Below are 20,777 nucleotides of genomic sequence, written 5' to 3'. Positions count from 1 at the left end.
TATATATGTATTTTTGAAAAACAAATTGGTTCACAGCTGTCATTATTTCTAAATAAGGAAGTAATACTCAGGGTCAACAATCCAATGCTTATGAGCAACTGTAAAATAACAAATCAGCCTAGTGCTGGTGCATTCACAAATCCTGCTGACGATAGCTCATCTCAATTGATTAGACTCTTCCTGTTCTTACGCATACTTCATCTTTTCATGTTCTCTGTATGTATAAATATCTCCTGTCTGTGCGTTCCATTCTATGCATCCAAAGTAGTGAGCTGTAGCCCACGAAAGCTCATGCTGAAATAAATTTGTTAGTCTCTAAGGTGCCACAAGTACTCCTGTTCTTCTTGACAATACTGTTATTTTTCAAAGTGTGTTCTTTAATTCCAATACGTCGCAATGTATACCGGTGTTTGTAATTATGGCTGAATTACACACACTTCTATTTACATTTCTGTGGCAATTTCATGACTGGATTGATGTGGGCACATCTGTTTGGTAATCCAATTAACTACGCCCAGTGAGAGAGAAGAGCAGTGGTTCCTACTGTGCAGGTGCCCCTGAGTAAATAAATATAGAGAGTCCCACATCATCATATTGTGTACATACCTGAAAAACATAGACTAGCTACTTGCTACAGATGCTATCAAAAGGTGATAGTCTAAAGGGAACAACATGCCAATTTTTTTCTTAAACAGAAAGGGGCCATCTAATTTTAATAGGAAAAGGAGATGTCTGACCCTGGGAATGAAAGCCATCCCTGTTCTAGTACTGACTTTCCCTATAACCTTGAACAAGTCATCTACATTAGCTACCTGATTCCCCCATCCTTTCAATTACTATCTACTCATAGTGGTGTTTTAAGGACAATTAGTAGTTATAAAGTGCAGAGTAAAGTTGTGTCTGAAAAGTATTAAAAAGCCATTTTTCTAGATGAAAAGGTGTCTCAAACATTTAGGTTGAAAGATACTTTTTTACATAGTAAAAAGTAGGTATTTCATTTGGGTAAAGTTCTGTCTCTTTTAAAAGCAGTGGGAGTGAACAGTAATTGTTCTGCTTAGGATCAGGTCATGAGCCTATTGTCCTGACAGAAAGGAAATAAAGCTCAAATGCAAATATTCTGCATGTTTGACTGGACATAGTTAAATGCTTTGGGTAGTTTCAGGGTTATTTTCTCCAGTAGTGCCTTAGGGGCTCAGGAAATGAACTTATTTTTTTAAACAATTTGTGCTTTTCCATTTGGCAAACATGGATTCCCTGTTTTCACATGTCCCTTCCCATTTGCCTCTAAACTCTCAACCCCACCTCAGCCTCAGTTGTGCTTCCAAACCATGGCATTTGACATCAGCTTGACCTTATTTGTGTACTCTAGTTTGTGCAACAGCATCAACGCTGAAGTCAGCAGAACTGTTGTACTGCCCTTGTTAATGAACTGCGGCTCATCACATAACTATAGGAGTATAAATGCACAACACAGTGATTTTATACAGCTCCACAATCAACATCAAACTTTCCTTGAAAATATCAGCCTCCTAATTCCTAACATGGCCCATGTTAGCCAGAAACAGCAATTGCAGAGGAAATACTGCTCAGTCATTGTCCCTCGGGCTGAAGCATTTTTAGAGAATTTCATTAATAATCTCTAGCAAGTCTTGACTAAACATGCACACGCTGATATTTTTCAAAGTCTTATATAACGTGGGCAAATTTGGGCAAACTGGTACAGGGATGGCAAAAGGCACATCACTGCCACACCCTGCCAAATGTCAAGTCCCTGCTTCAAAGAAAGCATGCAGGCACTAGAGTTTCTCAGCTAAGCAGTTAAAAAAAATTTGAATGCACAAAACAGCATATTTGTCCCCCAATCTCATTGTCAGAAAAGGCTGGACCATTTTTCCTGAAGTTTTCCTAAAAACTTCAGCCTGAGGCAGACGTCCAGCATGGGGAATTTCAGCCCAAATTGTTGAAGTTTGGCAAAGTTAAAAGAACTGAAAACAGAGTTTTAGAATGAAGTGTCAGGCAACCTTAACTATGGGTATTGTTAGCTCTGCCTACAATACTGAGAGTCAAATGATGGCTCAAGTAATCAATACTTTCCAGACGCTGAGCAGTTAGTGCTCACAGCAGGCTCCTGAATATAGAGATGAAAAATGTCTGCTCTTATGCCAAGAGATTCCCCCAGGAAACAGCATAAGCAAATAGGATGCTAAATCAGGTTCTGTCTTTACTTAAAAGCAAAGCAGATTGCACAAGCTTCAGCAACCAAACCAGGTGGCAGAGTTGTGTACATCTTCAACTGGAAGGCTTAAATCACTGTAAAACTGTGAGTCACAAAAAGCTCTGTAACACACGAGTGCCTCTAAGAGTGGCGGATCACAGTCACTTTTTTTCTTTTAAAAGAAGGTGTTTTTAAGTGAATGTTGTGCCTGCAAGAAGTTGCAGCTGGACGAGACAGTCCTGTGTTGGGCCACAGAACACATACAGAACAGGCAGTAGCAGTGCAAACTTTCCTCACAGCCTGCCCAAAAGCTGTTTTGATGGCACTACCTCTGTGGAGAGGAGGTTTCAGTCTTTGGCTCTGCTGAGACTGCCAATGAGGATTCCAGTTAGGGCAGTTTTGTGGTGTATATATGTGTCCACTAGAACATGGCATTATTACTATGCCTGGAGTGTGACTCAGATTGGCTTTATGGAGGACTAAACAATTCTGTTGGGAAAAAGATCTGTAAGAGAGAAGACCAGTGAGCAATTCAGCTGGTGCTTCTCCATACAGGGTTCTTCAGTCTGTGCAACAGTACAGGACAACCTCAGTGTCTATGCTAAAAAAGAGAGCCAATGGCTCCTCAGTAACTAATCAGCCACAAAAGTCATCTTTCCACCTGCTAATATTGAAAGTATTTCAGGCAGCAGAGCCTCAGCCCGAGTTTATTTCGGTTGGGAAGTCGGATATTTCATTTGTGTGTGCCCGCATTAGGTAATCTCTCTCCAGTCCTCAACAAAGTCCTCAGTGTGTATGAAATAGGATCAAAACCTTCATATCTTGCCTCTCTGACAGCATTAGCTTAAAGAACATGGCCATTAGATCATAGGTGCGGGAACTAAGGGTGTTGCGGGTGCTGCCGTGCCCTCTGGCTTGAAGTGGTTTCTATCATATACAGGGTTTGCAGTTTGGTTCAGTGGCTATCAGCACCCCACTGCACAAATTGTTCCAGCACTCCCATATTAGATGGATCACAAGCATGTGCATTTCCTTTTTGCTATTCAGTACATAATCTGAGTTAGGTAAATCCTGCAGAATTTGGGTCGTATGGGCTGCAACACAGTGACTAATAAAACACAGATACATTATAATTTTTATGGTATGTGGGGAGTACTGGGCATTTCCTACAAACTGTGTTAGGATCCCCCAGAGCCACTAGCCATCAATAGAAGTATCTGTGTTTCTCTCATCAAGGAAGGGTTCTTCATCCCCTTCTGCTAACCGGGCTATTGCTACTGCCGCTACCTATGGGACACAAGTCCTTTAGCTCATGTGCTAGAGGCTCATGCTTTTAGATTAGTAGCTCCTGGGTTCAAACTCAGGTTTCAGCCCAGGGCGGGGGTATATATGTCCCTGTTCAGCGCAGCAGTCAGTAGGAGTAAGAACAGCAATATTTCAAAACATAGTCAAAGGAGAGGGAGCAAATTGATTTGGCAGAGGACAGCTCAGGGGTGTATCACGTAGTGGGGCTGGTCTGACTGAACAGCACGGCCTACATCCGCTGCATATTTGTGGAGCTGTGCAGTTGTTTTAGGTTCAGAGTAGAACCCTAAACTCACTCTTATTTTGGGAGGCTTGACCTACAAACCTTTCCTACAGTCTCATGCAGGATACAACAGGCATCTGTTCCCTCTTTCGAGTAGTCAGGAATTGCTGCCAGCAAATCTATATCCGCTAATAAAAAGTTTCTATTTATGAAATCCATTCGGGAGAACTTTATTTTATTCTGCACGTTATGCTCAGGAGGCATTAGGGAATAATACAAAAACCTGTAAACAGATCACTATATTCTGCTGATCACTATATCCTGGTGCACTTGTAACATGTCACCAATGCAGTTACTTTGATGGTGCTACGTAAAAAGTGGCAGTATAAGCCAGCATGTATGGACCCCAAATACTCCTACATCTTGGAAGCCTGAGGTGGGATAAGGGATGCCATTTCCCCAGATAATGGTGTCAAGCCCCAGCTGCTTGGTCTACTGGAAACGCAGCATGGGATTAGCAATCTGGCCTGAGCTCTGTACTGGCAGTGCACCTGCTTTTGGCATCACTCGGCCAGTTTATGGGCTACCCTGTCTCTTCCTATGTAGACCCAAAGAATCTACCAAAATCAGGAAGACGACACAGCATGAAGCCATAAGGTGGTGTACAAAGCTGCAGTAAAAAATCACAATTAACACAACAAATAGGGTCTGGAATGACTAATTCACATGCATTTTCTGAGACTGGTTCCCGAGAGTTTGTTAATAGTGTAGACCAGTTGCTCAGATAGGGGATGCAGATGTTACTTACTGCTCCAGTTTAAGTAGCTCCACTGGATGTCTTCATTTATCATGTAAGGTTTCCCAAGTATCCCACAAGACAACTCTATTGATCAGCTGTGGGCAGCACCTTTCTATTGGCTATTCATGCTGGCATCTCATCAATTTGATAGATATCAGCATCACCAAAATCAAGCAACCAAAATAATCCAGTGAAAAATGTAGTCCATGGATCAGAAGCAAAGTTTAGCTGTCACATTTTGGGGATGTGGCCACAAGGGCCACAAGAAATGAGAAACTCTGAGGTTTTGCTTTGGAGTGGTCTATGCATAAACATTACCCTTCATGTTGAGCTACTTGGGTTTGCATGGCTGAGTTCTGCTTTGAGTTCCCCATCCATCAAAATTATTACATTTCACCTGCTTTAGCACTGAAATGACATATCTCAGAGGATTTCAATAAGAAACCATAAATGAACTCAGAATCATTCCAAAGATTTGTGATCCTCAGTGGGGTTTGAGTTTTTAACTCAAAACTCCAAGTAACCAAGCAAGATTCCTATGGGTTTGGGTTTTGTTTTGAATGTTTTAACCCATTCGAAAATTACCTTTAGAGCTAATAAGTGTAATTACCCAGTATCCTGCAGGGACCTTCTGGTTATTTACCAATGGACTCTACTAAGCTGCTATGTAATTAAAGGAAAGTCACATGATATCTAAGCCCCTGACAACTGGAAATGTTACTGATGTCCTAATAAAATTATTGTCTTGCTTTAACAGTAGCAGAGCCTTATTTAAACCTTCGTTCCACTGTGCTATTGCAGGAAAACATGCTGAATCAAATGAAGATGGAGGGATTAAGATGTCTTTTATCACTGTGTTGATCAATCCCAGTGCTGATGGCTGGCAAACCACTGAAACAGTCTGTGTAGGCTGCATTGATCAAGTATGCTTAAAGGAAAGGGACTGTTTTATGTGCACATTTCCCAAAGAGAGATCTGAGTTTCTGCAATAAAATTTGAATTGTGGTGGATTTTTTTTCTGTCACTAAATCCACTGAACAACGGCTTTTATCTTTGCTGAATAGCATTAGTTCAGCAAATATCAATAAGGTTTTAAGGCTGGCTTTTGATGGCACAGAATAAACCACAAACTAGCAACCGGGAGGCAATGGGGAGCAAAGGGAGGGACAGGAGAGATGGAGACCAACATTGATCGAGATTAAGATTGATCTACCGAGGTACTTAGTGGGTGATGCATGCTTTTACCCTACTCTTTGATATTAGATTTCTGGTTATCTGCTGCCAAGAGAGAGCAAGTTTGAATAACATCCAGTCCTTTCACCAAGGTTATCAATCACATTAGCACAGGAAGTTAACGCACACTGCATTAAAAGCCAGCAATGTTTCTTTATTCCAGCCGTGGGGCTGGTGCTTGTTTAATAGCTTGAGAGGCCCAATCCTGCAGAGTTGAAATCAGTGGGTGTTATGGGTGCTCCACACTTCCCAGGATAAAGCTTCATTTATTGTAAACTGGTGCATTATAAATGCCACAGAGGAGACATACGGTGTCAATTTTCTAAAGACTATATTTAGCCTTTGTGACTCTCTAACCCATTTTATGCCCTTTGGCACAAAAGGTGACTGTTTCACAGCAAAAAGAAAGCTCAGGGCAAAATCTATTGCATTTGTACTTTGCCAGGCAAGACATGGCAGCCTCCACTGTCAGAGCAATAAAACTGGAAGGAGTGGGCACCTGCTGCTCAGGCCAGTGGATATCCATTCAACTAAATAGGAGCTGGAAGGGGGCCCATTATGGGAGCACCATTTGAATCTGAGTCCAATTGTATTTCCAGCTAGAAATGGAAGCTGTTGTTTTTATCAAGGAGCTGAGCCAAATAAAACTGGGTTATGGGCAGTCAGAGACACCCTGAAGAACAGCCATAAGAGAAACAAAAATACACATAAAAGAAACATGGCATTTTTTAAATAAACAGGGTTTTTTTAAAAAAAAAAACCTCCTAGGTTTTCAGAGTTGCTGAGCAGCCTCAGCTCCAACTGACATCGATAAGCCCCCTAAAAGGCAGGCTCCTAATAAATGGAAAAGGTATAAATAAAGTACTAATGACTTACCACAAATTAACCAGGAAGGGGTGTTCCAGGCCCTGCATAATCTGCAGCTCTTTGAACACATTTCTCACTTCATTACGCTCCACACACTTCTGTTTGTTCATGTATTTCATGGCATACATTTTCTTGGTGTCATTCTTCTGTACAATGCAGACCTAAGTGAGCAAACCAAGATGTTAGATTGGGCAGAGTCGCTAGGAGACATCTTGAAAGCAAGTTTGTGCAGGTAAAATGTGCTCTTATGAGCATCCTTGTTAACTTCAATGAGATTCATGTCCCCAGGTCACAGCCCCATGCACTATGATTTAACCATGCACATCACCTGTAAGTGCTGTATTTAGGGTGACCAGATGTTCCGATAAAATTGGGACTGTCCCGATTTTCAGGCATTTGTACCGCATCCCAATCGATGTTTGGTCGGGATGCAATTTGTCCCGATTTTGCACTCTTTTCTTTTGTTTTGTTCCGCCGGTGGAACTCTGCATTTTTTTCTGTTTTTTTTTTTTTGGTTTTTTTGCTCTCTCTCTCTGCTGGCAGGACTCTGGGACTCCAGGCTTTTTTTTTTTTTTTTTGCTGTGCTGGCAGGACTCCGTTTTGTTTTTTCCCCTCCCCACCTCTGCCAGCGGGACTCTGGGACTCCGTTTTTTTTTCCTCTTTATCTCTATCTCTCTGCCGGTGTGACTCCGTTTTTTTTCCTTTCTTTTTCCCCTCCTCTCTCTCTGCCAGCGGGACTCTAGGACTCTGTGGTTTTTTTTGTTTTTTTTGCTGTGCTGGCAGGACTCTTCTCCCCGCCCTCCCCACCAATAGGACTCTGGAACTCTGCACTTTTTTTTTGCTGTGCCGGCGGGACTTCCCCCCAATGTGTCCCGATATTTCTCTCTCTGCCAGCGGGACTCCATTTTTTCCTTTCTCTCCCCGCCCCACCAGTGGGACTCCGGGACTCCGTTTTTTTTTTTTCCTCTCTCTGCCGGCAGGACTCAGGGAATCCGCACTTTTTTTTTTTTTTTTGCTGTGCCAGCGGGACTTCCCCTCCAATGTGTCCAGATATTTTCTTCATCCCATCTGGTCACCCTAGCTGCATTCATATTCGTGCTAAGAAGAATCATAGTTAGAGTACAGAGTTTGTCAAAGCAAAGTTGGGTATTGCAGGTTTATCAAGTAACTGACTAATTCTGCTTTTTCCCCATAATTATCCATCGTTCATGTGCTGCATGCTGCTCCCTGCGCCTCCCTTTCGCCAAGCTGGACTGTAGGGTAGGAGCTGAGGGCATTTACCGAGACAGCCTCACTCCCTGCAGGCAGGACTTGTGAGTACTAGTGGGACATCATCTCCTATCTATAAGGATCAGCACAATTTTTCCAGTGTAGCACAGCTGATCCATCAAACCTCTGGGCTTTTGGCATCTTCCAGACATGGGTTTTGTCATAGATATCACCATACTGAAAAAAACCCACAATCCTAACACGATATTTAGATCCCCAAAGTGGGATTCCAAACACAGATGTTTCTCTGCTCCCTGCAGTGCTGCTCTCAGAGAATCATAGTGCTTTGTCAAGGATACACCAGGATGCTCAAGTGGGCATCTCCATTGCTGGGGGAGTCTTCATTCAGAGGATGTTTACCCAGCTAACATAGTGAAAGTTAGCTGGCTGGGTTTATCATTAACTGCAATTTAAGATCTTGTAATAGAATTTGGGAATTCCAAATGGATGACAAGTCAAACTTAGAGACTCTTCCTGGATTATTAGGACTTGAAGTTCAGGTCAAATCTCATCAACAAGCAATATTCCATTATTCTGCAATAAACTCTCAAATTTAAGCTTCTCTGATGTGCCCGGTACATGGCTAGCTACAGTCTCTGTTGTGCATACAGCAGTTTTACTCTCGAGGAGCTTACCTTTCCAAAGCTGCCTTTCCCAATGGCTCGCAAAATTTCAAAGTGGTCAAAGGTCACTGCAGGAAACAACAAATGTTCATAAGTTCAATGTTTGAGCTGAAATTTGATTTTGTAATTCCCTCCCCACCCCGAACTGAGACTGTTAATAAAATGAAGGATTTCCAAGGGATATTCTCCTCGGTTGCTGATGGACAGTTGGGGCACCACCCACAGTAGTTACGCTATTCATGTTATTTCCCATTTGGCTGTAAAAGCAAGTTCCTGGGGCAGTAAATGTCCATTTTCAATGGCATATAGGCAGGAAACCATCAAACAAATGTTTTCACATCTCCTCAGCTATTGAGCTATGGGAGTCTGATCTTGCTCCCACTGAAGTCAACTGCAAAACATCCGCTGTGTCCACTTCATCAAAGATCTATGCGCTTTGATGGCGTGAAATAAGCACCACCTGTCTCAGGAGCCTAGGTACAGACAGTACTTCTTGGCTTAGATTAATTCTGTTAAACGACTAATAAAAACCACCAACCCAAAAGCTGAGAACTCTTCTGTCACCCAGAAACATAGTTTGGTCTCTGCACAGTGCAGGAAAGCTCAGCCCCGTCCATGCAGCTTTACGGAATGTGAACTGTAATCCAAAGAAGGAAATCATTTCATTCTCCATTGGGACCTCTGAACAGAGATGGGTTCCTGGGATATGCTCTCCCCTCTGTGAATGCTAGGCAGGTGACTCTCATTCACACTAACTGGAATGATCTGTCATATCAAGCGCCTGTGATCAACAGTGTGCTAGGCTATGTCCCAGCAGAAGCAAGAAAGAGATTTGCAGATGAACAGCAGATCAAAGCAAAGAGGTAGATTAACTGTTCTGGATTCAAACCCGTCACCCATGGTCTTCAATTGGAAATTGAGGGTGATCAGCAGGCAAGACAAGGCACCATAACTGTAATTTCTAAGTTGCAGAGTTTGACTCAGCTAGTGCTAGGTCAAGACCCGTATGAAGCAACACCCCGAGATCCCACAGCACCATACCATACAGCCATTAGTTAGAAAAGATCCTAATGGGGAATCCATTCCTTATACCAGCCACTGCTTTAAAGGCACTTAAACCTCACTGGGTGGCTGATTTGAGGCATCAAATCAAAGCTACTGGTAGATCTCTAATATCACATTAGCCTTAATTACTGTGACTCCAGAATCATCAGGCACCACCGAAGTGATGGGCCTGAAATCACAGAGTTAATTTGTCTTGTCCATTGCTTTATTTCCAGTCAATTAGTGAGTGAATGGGAGGGGACCATGTGTCTGACCTGCTTTGCTGAAAACCCGTTCTGAGTGGAACAATACAGGCCAGCGAGAATGTCCGTGATGGATTGAAAGTGACAGAGAGCGAGATGCCATATCTCTTCGTGCCAGCTTGTTCCTGTCTTACAGTTGCACCACTAGCTGGGCAGCAGGTTGCATTCTAAACTGCTCGCTGCTTTAATAATAAAACTTCAGCACTGGGGTCAGACAATGACATTTTTTAAAAAGGGTTATTCTCAGGGCATGTTATAAAGAGAGTGAGTTTTGCTGGGTTGACAGCCCTTAGAGGCCAATGTTTAAACCCTAAACAAGGACAACATAGGCAGCAGCGCAAGCTTTCCCCACACAGCTCTATCAACATGTCCCTTTCCTAGAGGCTGAGAGGACAGTTTAGTCTCCATGCCCCATTTAATCAACGGCCTCACTGCTGAGATTGACAGCAAGGGGGCCAATTAGCATCAGGTGTAGTGGGCCTGCCAGCAAAAGCACCTGTTGTGATGGTGGACGTTTTATTAATTACTTTAGAAGACAACTGGCTCCATAGTCCCCAGCACAGTGCTCTGGGAGCGTACGTATGGAGGCTTGACCATGAGCAAGGAATTGGAGAGGCAGTTGGTCCATGCAGCCTCTTATATTCCCAGTTCAGAGTTAATCAGTAGAGGGAGAGATAAAGACATAGGCATGAACCTCTGAACACTGAAGAGTCTTCTAGTTTCATGCGCATGGAGCATCACCTCACACACAGTGAGTACATACAGGGACCAGCACTCCACAAAGAGTTGTGTTCTGCAGCCAACTTAAAGAGATCAAACCAGTATGATTCTCATCATTTACCGGGCACACTTAATGTGCTCTACAAGAAACAGTCCACACCTGAAAGGTTTTCAGTCTAAATACATATTGCCATTTCATAGTCTGAAGGCTTTTCTCCTCTATAATGGCTACTCCACCTGAATTCCATTTTGAATTTTAAGTGAAATCAAAGTGAAAGAGCTTGCTTTAAAAACCAAAATAAATTGACACGTGGGTTACAACTAACGTACATCTGGCCCAGAGAGGTTAAGTTTCATGGACTGCTTACAATAGGATTTGTCCTAAGGGAGTTAGGAGTCCAGCTCCCTAAGGCCCCTTTGAAAAATCACTGCCTAGATGTCTCATCAGAGCTAGAGAGGAGCACAAAACAAAACCCTATATCCCAGAGTCAATTTGGGAAGACAGAGTGGGGGTATTCTCAGGCTCCTCCCACAATCAAGTCTCCACCTACCCCAAATTCAGAGGATTTATAGCAGGTTTAAGTGCGACCAAGAAAGCCATCCCGGGCTCCCTAGGTGCCCAGGTTCACCATACTGATGACACCCTCTAATCCTTTCATTCTCCAGCCCCAGGTTCCAACCACACCTCTCATGTGAAAACTCCTTCCTGGCAGATTCCATGATGTGCTACTGGCAGGGGTGGCTCCAGGCCCCAGCACACCAAGCACGTGCTTGGGGTGGCAAGCCGCGGGGGGGCACTCTGCCGGTCACCACGGGGGCAGCAGGCAGGGTGCCTTTGGCGGCTTGCCTGTGGGAGGTCCGCTGGTCCTGCGGCTTCGGCAGGACCAGTGGACCCTCCTCAGGCAAGCGCTGAACGCAGCCTGCCTGCCGTGCTTGGGGCGGCAACATGCCTAGAGCCGCCCCTGGCTACTGGCACTGGCTTCTGAGGCTCAGAAAGAGATTCTAAGTTACCCTCCCTTAGTCTGAAGGCTAAATAAGTGTAGTGAGTTTGGAAATCTCGTTTTCACGGCGCCACTGGTGTGTGAGCACCTTCTGCTTAACTCTTACTAAACTCTCTCCTTCTTTGTATCTTAGACCAAAGGCTCCTTGGAAAGCCCAGCTGTCCTCTCATTGCCATCTGCTGCCATGTTCATTAGCTGAACTGAGTTGCACAGAAACCAAGAGCCATTTGTCCCCAAAGCATTTTATCAGGAGAGATTTTCAGCAAGAATGTTGTTGTAAATCACTCTTCCTCAGCAACAGACACATTCTCCCACACACAGGATAACAGCCAGAAATGCATTCATTTTCTCCAGGATACACTGACTCGGACTTGAAACAAGGGCATCTCACTATGGTAACAGGACAGACACAGACTGACATGAAGCTACAGCTTCGCTGTACACAACAGTACAAAGAACTCAGAATGTCATCAAAATTTAAGTCCCAGCTTAACCTCATACTTTTAAAACATTGGTCATATAGAAACTAACACGGCAATAATGTACATTCGGCCTCTTTCAACATAAACATGTTACATAGAATTCACCATACAAGGTCAGACATTAGGTCTGGTATTGGCCTCCAGCACTGTTCAATACTCCAGAGAAAGGGTAAAAACATCCATAACAATCTGGCCAGAAGTGTAAAACTAGAAGTGTTGGTGGCGGTAAATTTCTTCTTCTCTCAAGAGACTGAATGTACTTACCCCTAATGGGTATCTACACAGAGAACAATCCATAAGGTAGAGGAACAAATAGGTCTTTTTCATTGATACTGCTTATTCTTCTAGGGTATCTTGATCTAACTGAACACTTCTTTTGTTGCATGCTCAATAGAAATGGATCTAAATCAAACACTTTGACCCAAACACATGCAGGCTTTGGAAACTTCTATGGATTACAGCGGAATTCCCCAGCCTATGTTACACAGGAGGATAGACTCAGTAATGAATTAGCCACTGGGCCAATGGGGCCCGTGCCCAGGAGCCCCAGCCAACTGGGGGGTCCCAGAAAAATGGGCACCCATGCGTTCTGAGCCTCTCTGACTGCCTGGTGCTCCTGCTGAGGAGTGGGGGAAGCCTCTGCCCCCACAACCCACTCCCCAGCAGGAGCGCCAGGCGGGTGGAGTGGGGCAAGCCCCCATGCCCCCATTCAGCAGGAATGCTGGGATGGGGGGTGGGGCAACCCTTTGTGCCTTGACCCCATTTCCCCAGCAGGAGCACCGCGAGTGGTGGTGGGGGGTGAGACTGCAGGCGAAGGGGTGAGGAGTGGCCCCCACTTGCTCTGGCCCAGGGTCCCACAAAACCATAATCCACTGCTGGATAGACTACATGATCATACAGGTTCCTTCCGTCCTTAAAATCTAAAAATCTAAACCAGAAGCCAGTTTTCACAAACTTGCACTCTCCAGCTCCATTTTTTGTATTAAGGTCTTTACTAACACTTTTAACACAGAGGATACAGCTAACCCAGCTGAGTGAACGCTAAGTAACATGACATTCTGATTTGAAGAACATTTCATTAGGGATGATCATTGTTTCTTATCTACCTTTCTAGCCTCTAACAATGGGCTAATCCAAAAATCTTAGGTGCAAACACTAGCAACCAAAGTCTGGAATTAAATCTGGAGCCTTGTCTGCATAATCAAGAATCTTAATTAATTTTAGATGCCATCAGATAAGAAACTATTTCAATCATTCTCAAGTCGGAGACAGAATTCATATTACAATTAGGCTTGGCAGAAGTTGATATTTATTTTTTGCAATGCCACAATATCAATTTTGATTTTAAGCATTTTTAAGCAATTTCAATTTTCACACATGTGGAAATTAAGGGGGCGGGGGGAGTAGGGTAAGGTCAGTGCTGACAGCGGGGCTGCAGGCAGCTCCTTGCCCCGTTAAGGGCTCTGAGACACCCAGGCACAAGGTGCAGAGGAGGCTATGGCCTTGGCCCACCAGAGCAGAGACCCCTGGCCAGGGCTGCAAAGAGAAGTACAAGGACCCAGGTGCAGGGAAGACCAGACCGCTGTGGAATGGCTTCTGCTGGGGGATGGCCCCTATACTCCCAGCAGGTGAGTGAATGACTGGGTCTGTGATAGCAGAGCTGCACATGGCTCTCTGCACAGCTGCGGGGCCAGTGACATAGGAGCCCTGCAGGTGCAAGGTGCAGGGGATGCTGCACTTGCCAAAAATTTTCTATGGATTCTTTTTTCATTATTTCTGTGTGTCAGGTAAAATGGACATTTAGCAATAACTAACAATTTAAACTGACTCCCGCCAAGCCTGGTTATAACATAATGTCTGACAAACGGACTATGTTTGAGACAAGGAGCAGTGTGTACACTGCTATAGCTTTAAAGTGTCTGCTGAAGCATGTGCAGGAAATGCCACTTTAATGCCAGAGGGGGTGGTATTTCATATCTGAACCCAGAGTCCAGGACCAATGTTTAGATAAAATATGTGCAAACTAACAAAGCATAAGAAATGTCCTCATGAAGGACACCTCACTCCTCAAAAGCCTCGTTAAAACCCATCTGTTAAGCAGCAGTCAAGGACATAAAGATACTTATCGCCCATTCCAGTACAGCTAGAGAAGCAAAAACATATGGTATATAATGACTTCCATTCCTTCCATCAAAATATATTCCGGATTCCCATTAATGGGAGTTTTGTGCATGCACCAATGGGAGAATAGACTTAAGCTGTATATTTAGAGTACAGTATATACACATACACCTCTCATTATGTGCATTTTATAATATGAATACTGCATTCCTTTGGAAAGTTCCTCCAATTCCTGGCTACTGGCATGAATCCAGCCCAAAGTCATAGGTAATAGAAGGTTGTTACCATCTGATGGCTGTTGGTGGCCTTCATAGAATGACTTGGATCAGATTAACCCTAGTTCCTACTGGAAAGAGGTTCACATCACAAAAAGCACCCCTACAACTGGAAATAACCACCTATGTTTTCAAAGTTTTAGCAGAAAGGCCAAGGAATGGGTGGGCTTGGAAACAGGGAAGGATTTTCTGTTCCGAGTTCAGTAAAATTCCCATCAACTTCATTTGGAACAGAAATTAAGCCAATGCTGAGTCCTTTTGGAAATCCCACTCTGAACTTTCTTTTTCACACCACCAAGTCAGGACTGAGGCACATTGGCAAGGTAGCGTGTTCCCATATTGCCTATGCCGTACTGGATGAGGAGAGGATTTAGCATCTCATTCTGCAAGGTACCAAACTACCTCAGCCAGAGCAGAGGGAGATCAGCACCTCACAGGAAACGCTTTGGAGGATGGGCCCTCAGTCTCTAGGTCTGTCAATCGGACACCATTTGCTATCGCTTACCTGACCGTTTTTCCCTGCCTTTTCTTTGTGAATGAAACCCCAGCAGAGAGAAGCCATTAAGGAATTCTGGTTACTCATTAGGAATTATCAGAATAGAAAATCCTCCCAGCGTTAATCAAGTTATTTACAGAATGCCCTTCCCAGCACAACAGATCCCTGGGTGCTGTTAAAAGCAATATAAAAACCCATGAGGATATTACGATAACAAAATGGTACGGGTTGCTGGAGTGAGTAAAAGTCATGCACAATAGTGGTTTGCCACTGTGGCTTGACAGTGGGACCCTATGTACTGTACAACAGACCCAGGTAAGGAATGATCACATTATTTCTCGTCAGCTGAGCAGTGAGTGTGCTTGGTGCAGTACAGAAAGTGATGAGACTGTAGAGTCAGATTCAGATCTGTTTGTTACATATGTATCATCTTTATATTACATTAGCCCAGGAGGCTTGGTCAGGATCAGGATCTTGTTATGTGAGGGGCTATACAAATCCAAACACAAGAAACGGGTGCCTTCCTCCAAGCAAGTCCAGAAATATGTACTGCAAAGGCTTGCTGCTAATTGATGACCAACCAACATGGAACCTGCCAGGCTACTGAGCACATAAAACGAATTTCCTAGTAAAGTCTTTCAAACTATCATTTTAACTTATTAACAGGGCTCACCAGCACCTTCTTTTTTTAAATATCTTGGCATCTGCCACTGGGTATTAATTGACATTGATCACTGATGTTGTCAGGCTAGCAGTACCAAGGGATACATTATTAATGATATTGAGGCCAATGTACAGAATGAGCCATTTCTAGAGATAGAAACAAACAGACAGGTTTCTTCTGAATGAGTCCATTAGTTAAACAACACAAAACACAAACAAATCAAACCCTCTTCCCTCCACCCCTTCCACTAGCTCAGTAAAAAATGACCTTGTTTTAAAAGAACGCCAACCAGAAACCTTTCAAATATTTGACTCTTTTTCATTTGCCTCTACAGCTAGTTGATGCTTCTGGAAAGATGATGATCCAGGAATATGATATTTGTCCAACATACCAATAGTGCCTGATTTCAGGTCAAAGTATGGAACACTCCACTCTCCAATAGTGACTGAACAGTAGTTAATGAACTTTACGATGGGTTCCCTATGTTATAAAACAGTCTCCCAGCGAAATCCTTTCCTCTCTAGCTCTCTGCTGACTTCTTGTCCAGTCTCACCAACATGCCTTTCCAAATCTCCCCAGGGACTATGGGAGTGATCAATCTAGGAACCAGTAATTATCCATCCATCTGTGACGGGTTGCCCCTTCTTTCAGGATGCCACCTGATGTATTGGGGTACCACCAGCCTGGGCTCCCTCAGTGTCCTGCTAAGCCAGGCCCTCAAGCCTCCTCTAGCAGACACACATGTAGGAACATGCCCAGCTGCAGAAAGACACAGAGATCAGCTCTGTGTGGGAAGACTCAGCTCGGGAACTGCCCAGCACTCAAGTACACGCCCCCTCTGGAGTATAAACCCAAAATGGTATTGTCTTGCACCCCACAGCAATCTGTACAGTGCAAGCTCATGAAAATTGCCCCCTCCCTCAATGTGGAGGTAGATATGCACAGCGTTTTGCTCTCCAGTTATGGAATTGCACAAACAGGTTTATGAAACTGCATTCGGTGTACCTATTTTTTGGTTCAGCCATGCCTTGGACTGAACATTTAGCAAGCGATTTTCAAAATTAGGTGCATGAAAAGATGCTTGCATAATTGTGCACCTTATTTGTGCTGGCAATGAATATGTCAGGTACCTGCTTGAACATACAGCCAGCAGCACATCGAAGGGTCCATCTGCATACTCAGTTTCTTGATCTATGTCTGCAGTAAGAACCACTGCATAGCCCGCTTAGCCATGCAATTCCACACGCATTTTAATGAGATGTGCGTATTATTGCAAACAATGACATGGGCATTCAAGTTTTGTGGCCCACCAGATTTTCCATGCATCAGCTGGAAGTTTATGGCAGGTGAGTACTTAATGGAAGGGGGGGGATCTGAGGACCAGTTTATGGCAAGGATTCTCAGTCCCTGGCCCATGAAACACTTACTGCTTGTCCACAGAGATTTGGCAGGTATGTGATGCTGGCTTTCATTGTTTGCAGCTGCTACTTTCGCATTAAAGAGTCCCAAAGCATATATTCAATGCTTTCCTAATATCACTTGTCCATGTCAGTAAAGGCCATAGCTAGCACCAGGATTGCTAGACGCAGTGCGTAAGATCAGATATGAGAGGGGTGGTGTCCATGAGACGCTGTCTGTATTAAGGCAAAGGCCACACTATGAAGGAGTTTGAGAACCTCTGTGTTATAAGAATCACTTTCCTACAGTTGTGATAGACAAAATCACTAAGAGCTAGATTCTGCCACTCTTACTCATGCTGAGTAGTACATTACTCCAGAAACAGACTCACTGAAATCAAAGGAACTACTCACAGAGTAATGTACTACTCTGTTGTGTAAGGGTGGCAGAGTCTGTCCCTAAATAAGTAGATAAATACATCTGATAGGCAAGTCTTTGGATTTAAGTACTTGCCAAGAATAACTCATCATGCAATTGACATTCAGGGTCTTTCAACTCCTCTCCTGTTAACCGAGCCCAACAACATTGGCGGGAGAATATATCTGAGCAGATAATTACCTGATGTGCAGATGCAATTAGGGCCCAATACCGGGAGATGCTGAGTTCCTCCTAGCAGTTGCTCAGCACCTTCAGCTCCTATTGACTTCAAGAAGTATTTTTTTTTATAGTGTCCAAAAGTTGCAGAAACAGAAACACACAGTGCCTGCCAAGAAGGGCTTACAACACAAAAGTGGTGATACATAAGGTTAACAAACAGCACAGAGAGGATGGGAGGAGGTAGAACAAAGGTTATAGCAATAAGGCAATCCAAAGCCCCTTAGAAGTCTATCATTGGCTTCAGTAGGCTGAAGATCAGGTCCTCAGTGAGACTTAGTGAAAATAACTAAGAAAAATAACTTCTTTTAAAGAACACTATCAAGCATGAATTACCCTGACAACTAGTAGCTCTGATACTCTATTCATTTAAAGATAGTTTTGAATGCTTATTTTATATAAACATTAGACTTATGGGATTCATGCAGACTTTCAAACAACTATCTGCACTTGGCACTGAGTATGACCATTATTATCTATTTGTATTGTAGTAGTGCCCCTAGACCTCAATGAGGATCAGGACCCCATTGTCCTAAGCACTGCACAAATGGAATGGAAGAGATTGTCCCTCCCCACAAAGAGCTTATAATCATACAAGAACAGATTTAATTGGAAAATGTAATAAAAGACACTGCCCAGCACAAAACATCCAACCTATTTTACTGGGGGGGAAATAAAAGCACAGGTTTTTACAATCAGCTGTTTAGGACAGACCATCCCATATAGGGATAATGATTTTTAAAAAGTGTCAATGCCACAGTTCCTATTAGAGTCCACATCTAGGGGAGGAATTTTAAGTACACTTTAAGAGAGGCAGTGAGATGCCCTGGACATGACAGCTGGTTAGGAGACAGGAAAGGCATCTGGGCTCTATTTCAGAATCTGCCATTGGCTCATTATGGACTTGCACTTGCTGAAGTCAATGGAATCTTTGTCACTACTCCAGTGTGCACCGGATCAGACATTATGTGAATCTGGGCAAAACATTTATCTTCTCTGTGCTTCACTTTTTCTGACTGTATAATGGAAATAATACCACATATAAAGTGCTTTGAGAGCTTTGGGTGAATGGTTATGCATGTGCACACTTATGATGATGATGATAATGCTGTGCAGGTTGTAACATGATCCGAATCTGCCTGCAAACACTATAAAGTTATTTTTTAAGTTACGCTCCTCAAGTTACACCATAGCATTAGTACTTTTGATTTGCCATTCCAGTGTAAATTAAAGCTATGAAAGCTTCCCTGTTCAGGAAAGCATTTAATCACATGATTAACTTTAAGCAAGTGCTTCAATCTCATTGATTTCAATGGGACTTAAACACATATTTTAAATGCTTTCCTGAATACACATACTTAAGTGTTTTCCTGAATTGGGGCCTATGCAGGGAAATCCTTTGCTTTCTGCCATGTCTCCCACCAACCAGTGTTTATGAATAGTTCTAATGTGATGAGAAGTCTCCTTGTCACCAACAATCTCCCAGCCATGCCACTTCAAGGAAGGACATGGGAAAAGTGAAAATCAGTCACCTATACTGCTGAGTCACTGCTGGCAGCTATTTATGACAGAGGCCAATACTGAGCGTTCAAATGTACAGCAACAAGAGGTGCAACCTCCAGGAGAATCTCAAAATGGAGTTTGTTTTCCATCATTTTTTCCAATTACTTTAATGCAAAATAACCAACAGAAGTTTAATAATAATCAGGGAGTGAGGCCAGCAGCCAATTTAGCCCAAGTGCAAGCTAGTGTTGTCCATGTACTTACTCAACATTTATTATGAGGCCAGCAATCCAGTAAGCAATAGAAGTGGTGTATCAGATTTCATAACATTTGGAGGACATCATCATAAATCCATTCCCTGAGTGAGCTCAGAGAGTGAAATCCTGTCTTAGAGCACCGTAAACAGAAGGTAGGGGAATGGCCTGGTAAGAGCCATGAACTGGAGCTGCAGACTCAGGGAAGGTTGGCTCAGGATAGTGGAGGGAATACGGTGCTGTGTGTAATTGCTCTTGCTTTAAAAAGGAACAGCGTGTGTCAGCACCTGGGGTGCCTTGTGCACTGCAACAAACACACTTAGGAGCTGGTGAGGTCCCTAGGCAGCTCTATGTCTCATAGACTTTAGACTTTAGGGTCAGAAGAGACCAATATGATCATCTAGTCTGACCTCCTGCACAAAGCAGGCCACAGAACCCTACCCATCCACTTCTATAACAAACCCCTAACCTATGTCCGAGTTATTGAAGTCTTCAAATTGTGGTTTGAAGACCTCAAGCTGCAGAGAATCCACCAGCAAGTGATCCATGCCCCATGCTGCAGAGGAACGCGAAAAACTTCTAGGGCTTCTGCCAATCTGCCCCGGTGGAAAATTCCTTCTCGATCCCAAATATGGCGATCAGCTAAACCCTGAGCATGTGGGCAAGACTCACCAGCCAGCATTCAGGAAAGAATTCTCTGCAGTAACTCAGATCCCATCCCATCACAGACCATTGGGCATATTTATCTGCTGATAATCAAAGATCAATTGCCAAAATTAAGCTATCCCATCATACCATCCCTTCCATAAACTTATCAAGCTTAGTCTTAAAGCCAGATATGTCTTTTGCCCCCACTACTCCCCTTGGAAGGCTGTTCCAGAACTTCACTCCTCTAATGGTTAGAAACCTTCGTCTAATTTCAAGTCTAAACTTCCTAGTGTCCAGTTTATACCCATTTGTTCTTGTGTCTACATAGGTACTAAGCTTAAATAATTCCTCTCCCTCCCTAATATTAATCCCTCTGATATATTTATAAAGAGCAAGCATATCCCCCTCAGCCAAGCTCTTTGAGTCTCCTTTCATAAGGCAGGTTTTCCATTCCTCGGATCATCCTAGTAGCCCGTCTCTGAACCTGTTCCAGTTTGAATTCATTCTTCTTAAACATGGGAGACCAGAACTGCACACAGTATTCCAGATGAGGTCTCACCAGTGCCTTATATAATGGTACTAACACCTCCTTATCTTTGCTGGAAATACCTTGCCTGATGCATCCTAAAACTGCATTAGCTTTTTTAACGGCCATATCACATTGGCGGCTCATAGTCATCCTGTGATCAGCCAATACTCCAAGGTCCTTCTCCTCCTCTG

General features: G+C 43.5%; 1 protein-coding gene across 4 annotated transcripts in view; it reads right to left on the bottom strand.

Moving 5' to 3' along the window:
• Positions 1–20,777, bottom strand: part of STK32A (serine/threonine kinase 32A) — a 91,639-nt gene that overhangs the window by 58,631 nt on the left and 12,231 nt on the right. For all 4 annotated transcript variants that reach the window (XM_030573900.1, XM_030573899.1, XM_030573902.1 and 1 more), the window contains 2 exons: positions 8,547–8,602; positions 6,652–6,803 (listed from right to left, as the gene is read on the bottom strand). In XM_030573900.1, the coding sequence (XP_030429760.1) occupies positions 6,652–6,803; positions 8,547–8,602 (208 nt within the window). The remainder of the gene's footprint in view (positions 1–6,651; positions 6,804–8,546; positions 8,603–20,777) is intronic.

Source organism: Gopherus evgoodei, chromosome 8 (genome assembly GCF_007399415.2).
Source record: "Gopherus evgoodei ecotype Sinaloan lineage chromosome 8, rGopEvg1_v1.p, whole genome shotgun sequence".
Classification (NCBI taxonomy): domain Eukaryota; kingdom Metazoa; phylum Chordata; order Testudines; family Testudinidae; genus Gopherus; species Gopherus evgoodei.
The sequence above is the reverse complement of the archived record's forward strand: the minus strand, read 5'-3'. Positions and strand labels throughout refer to the sequence as shown.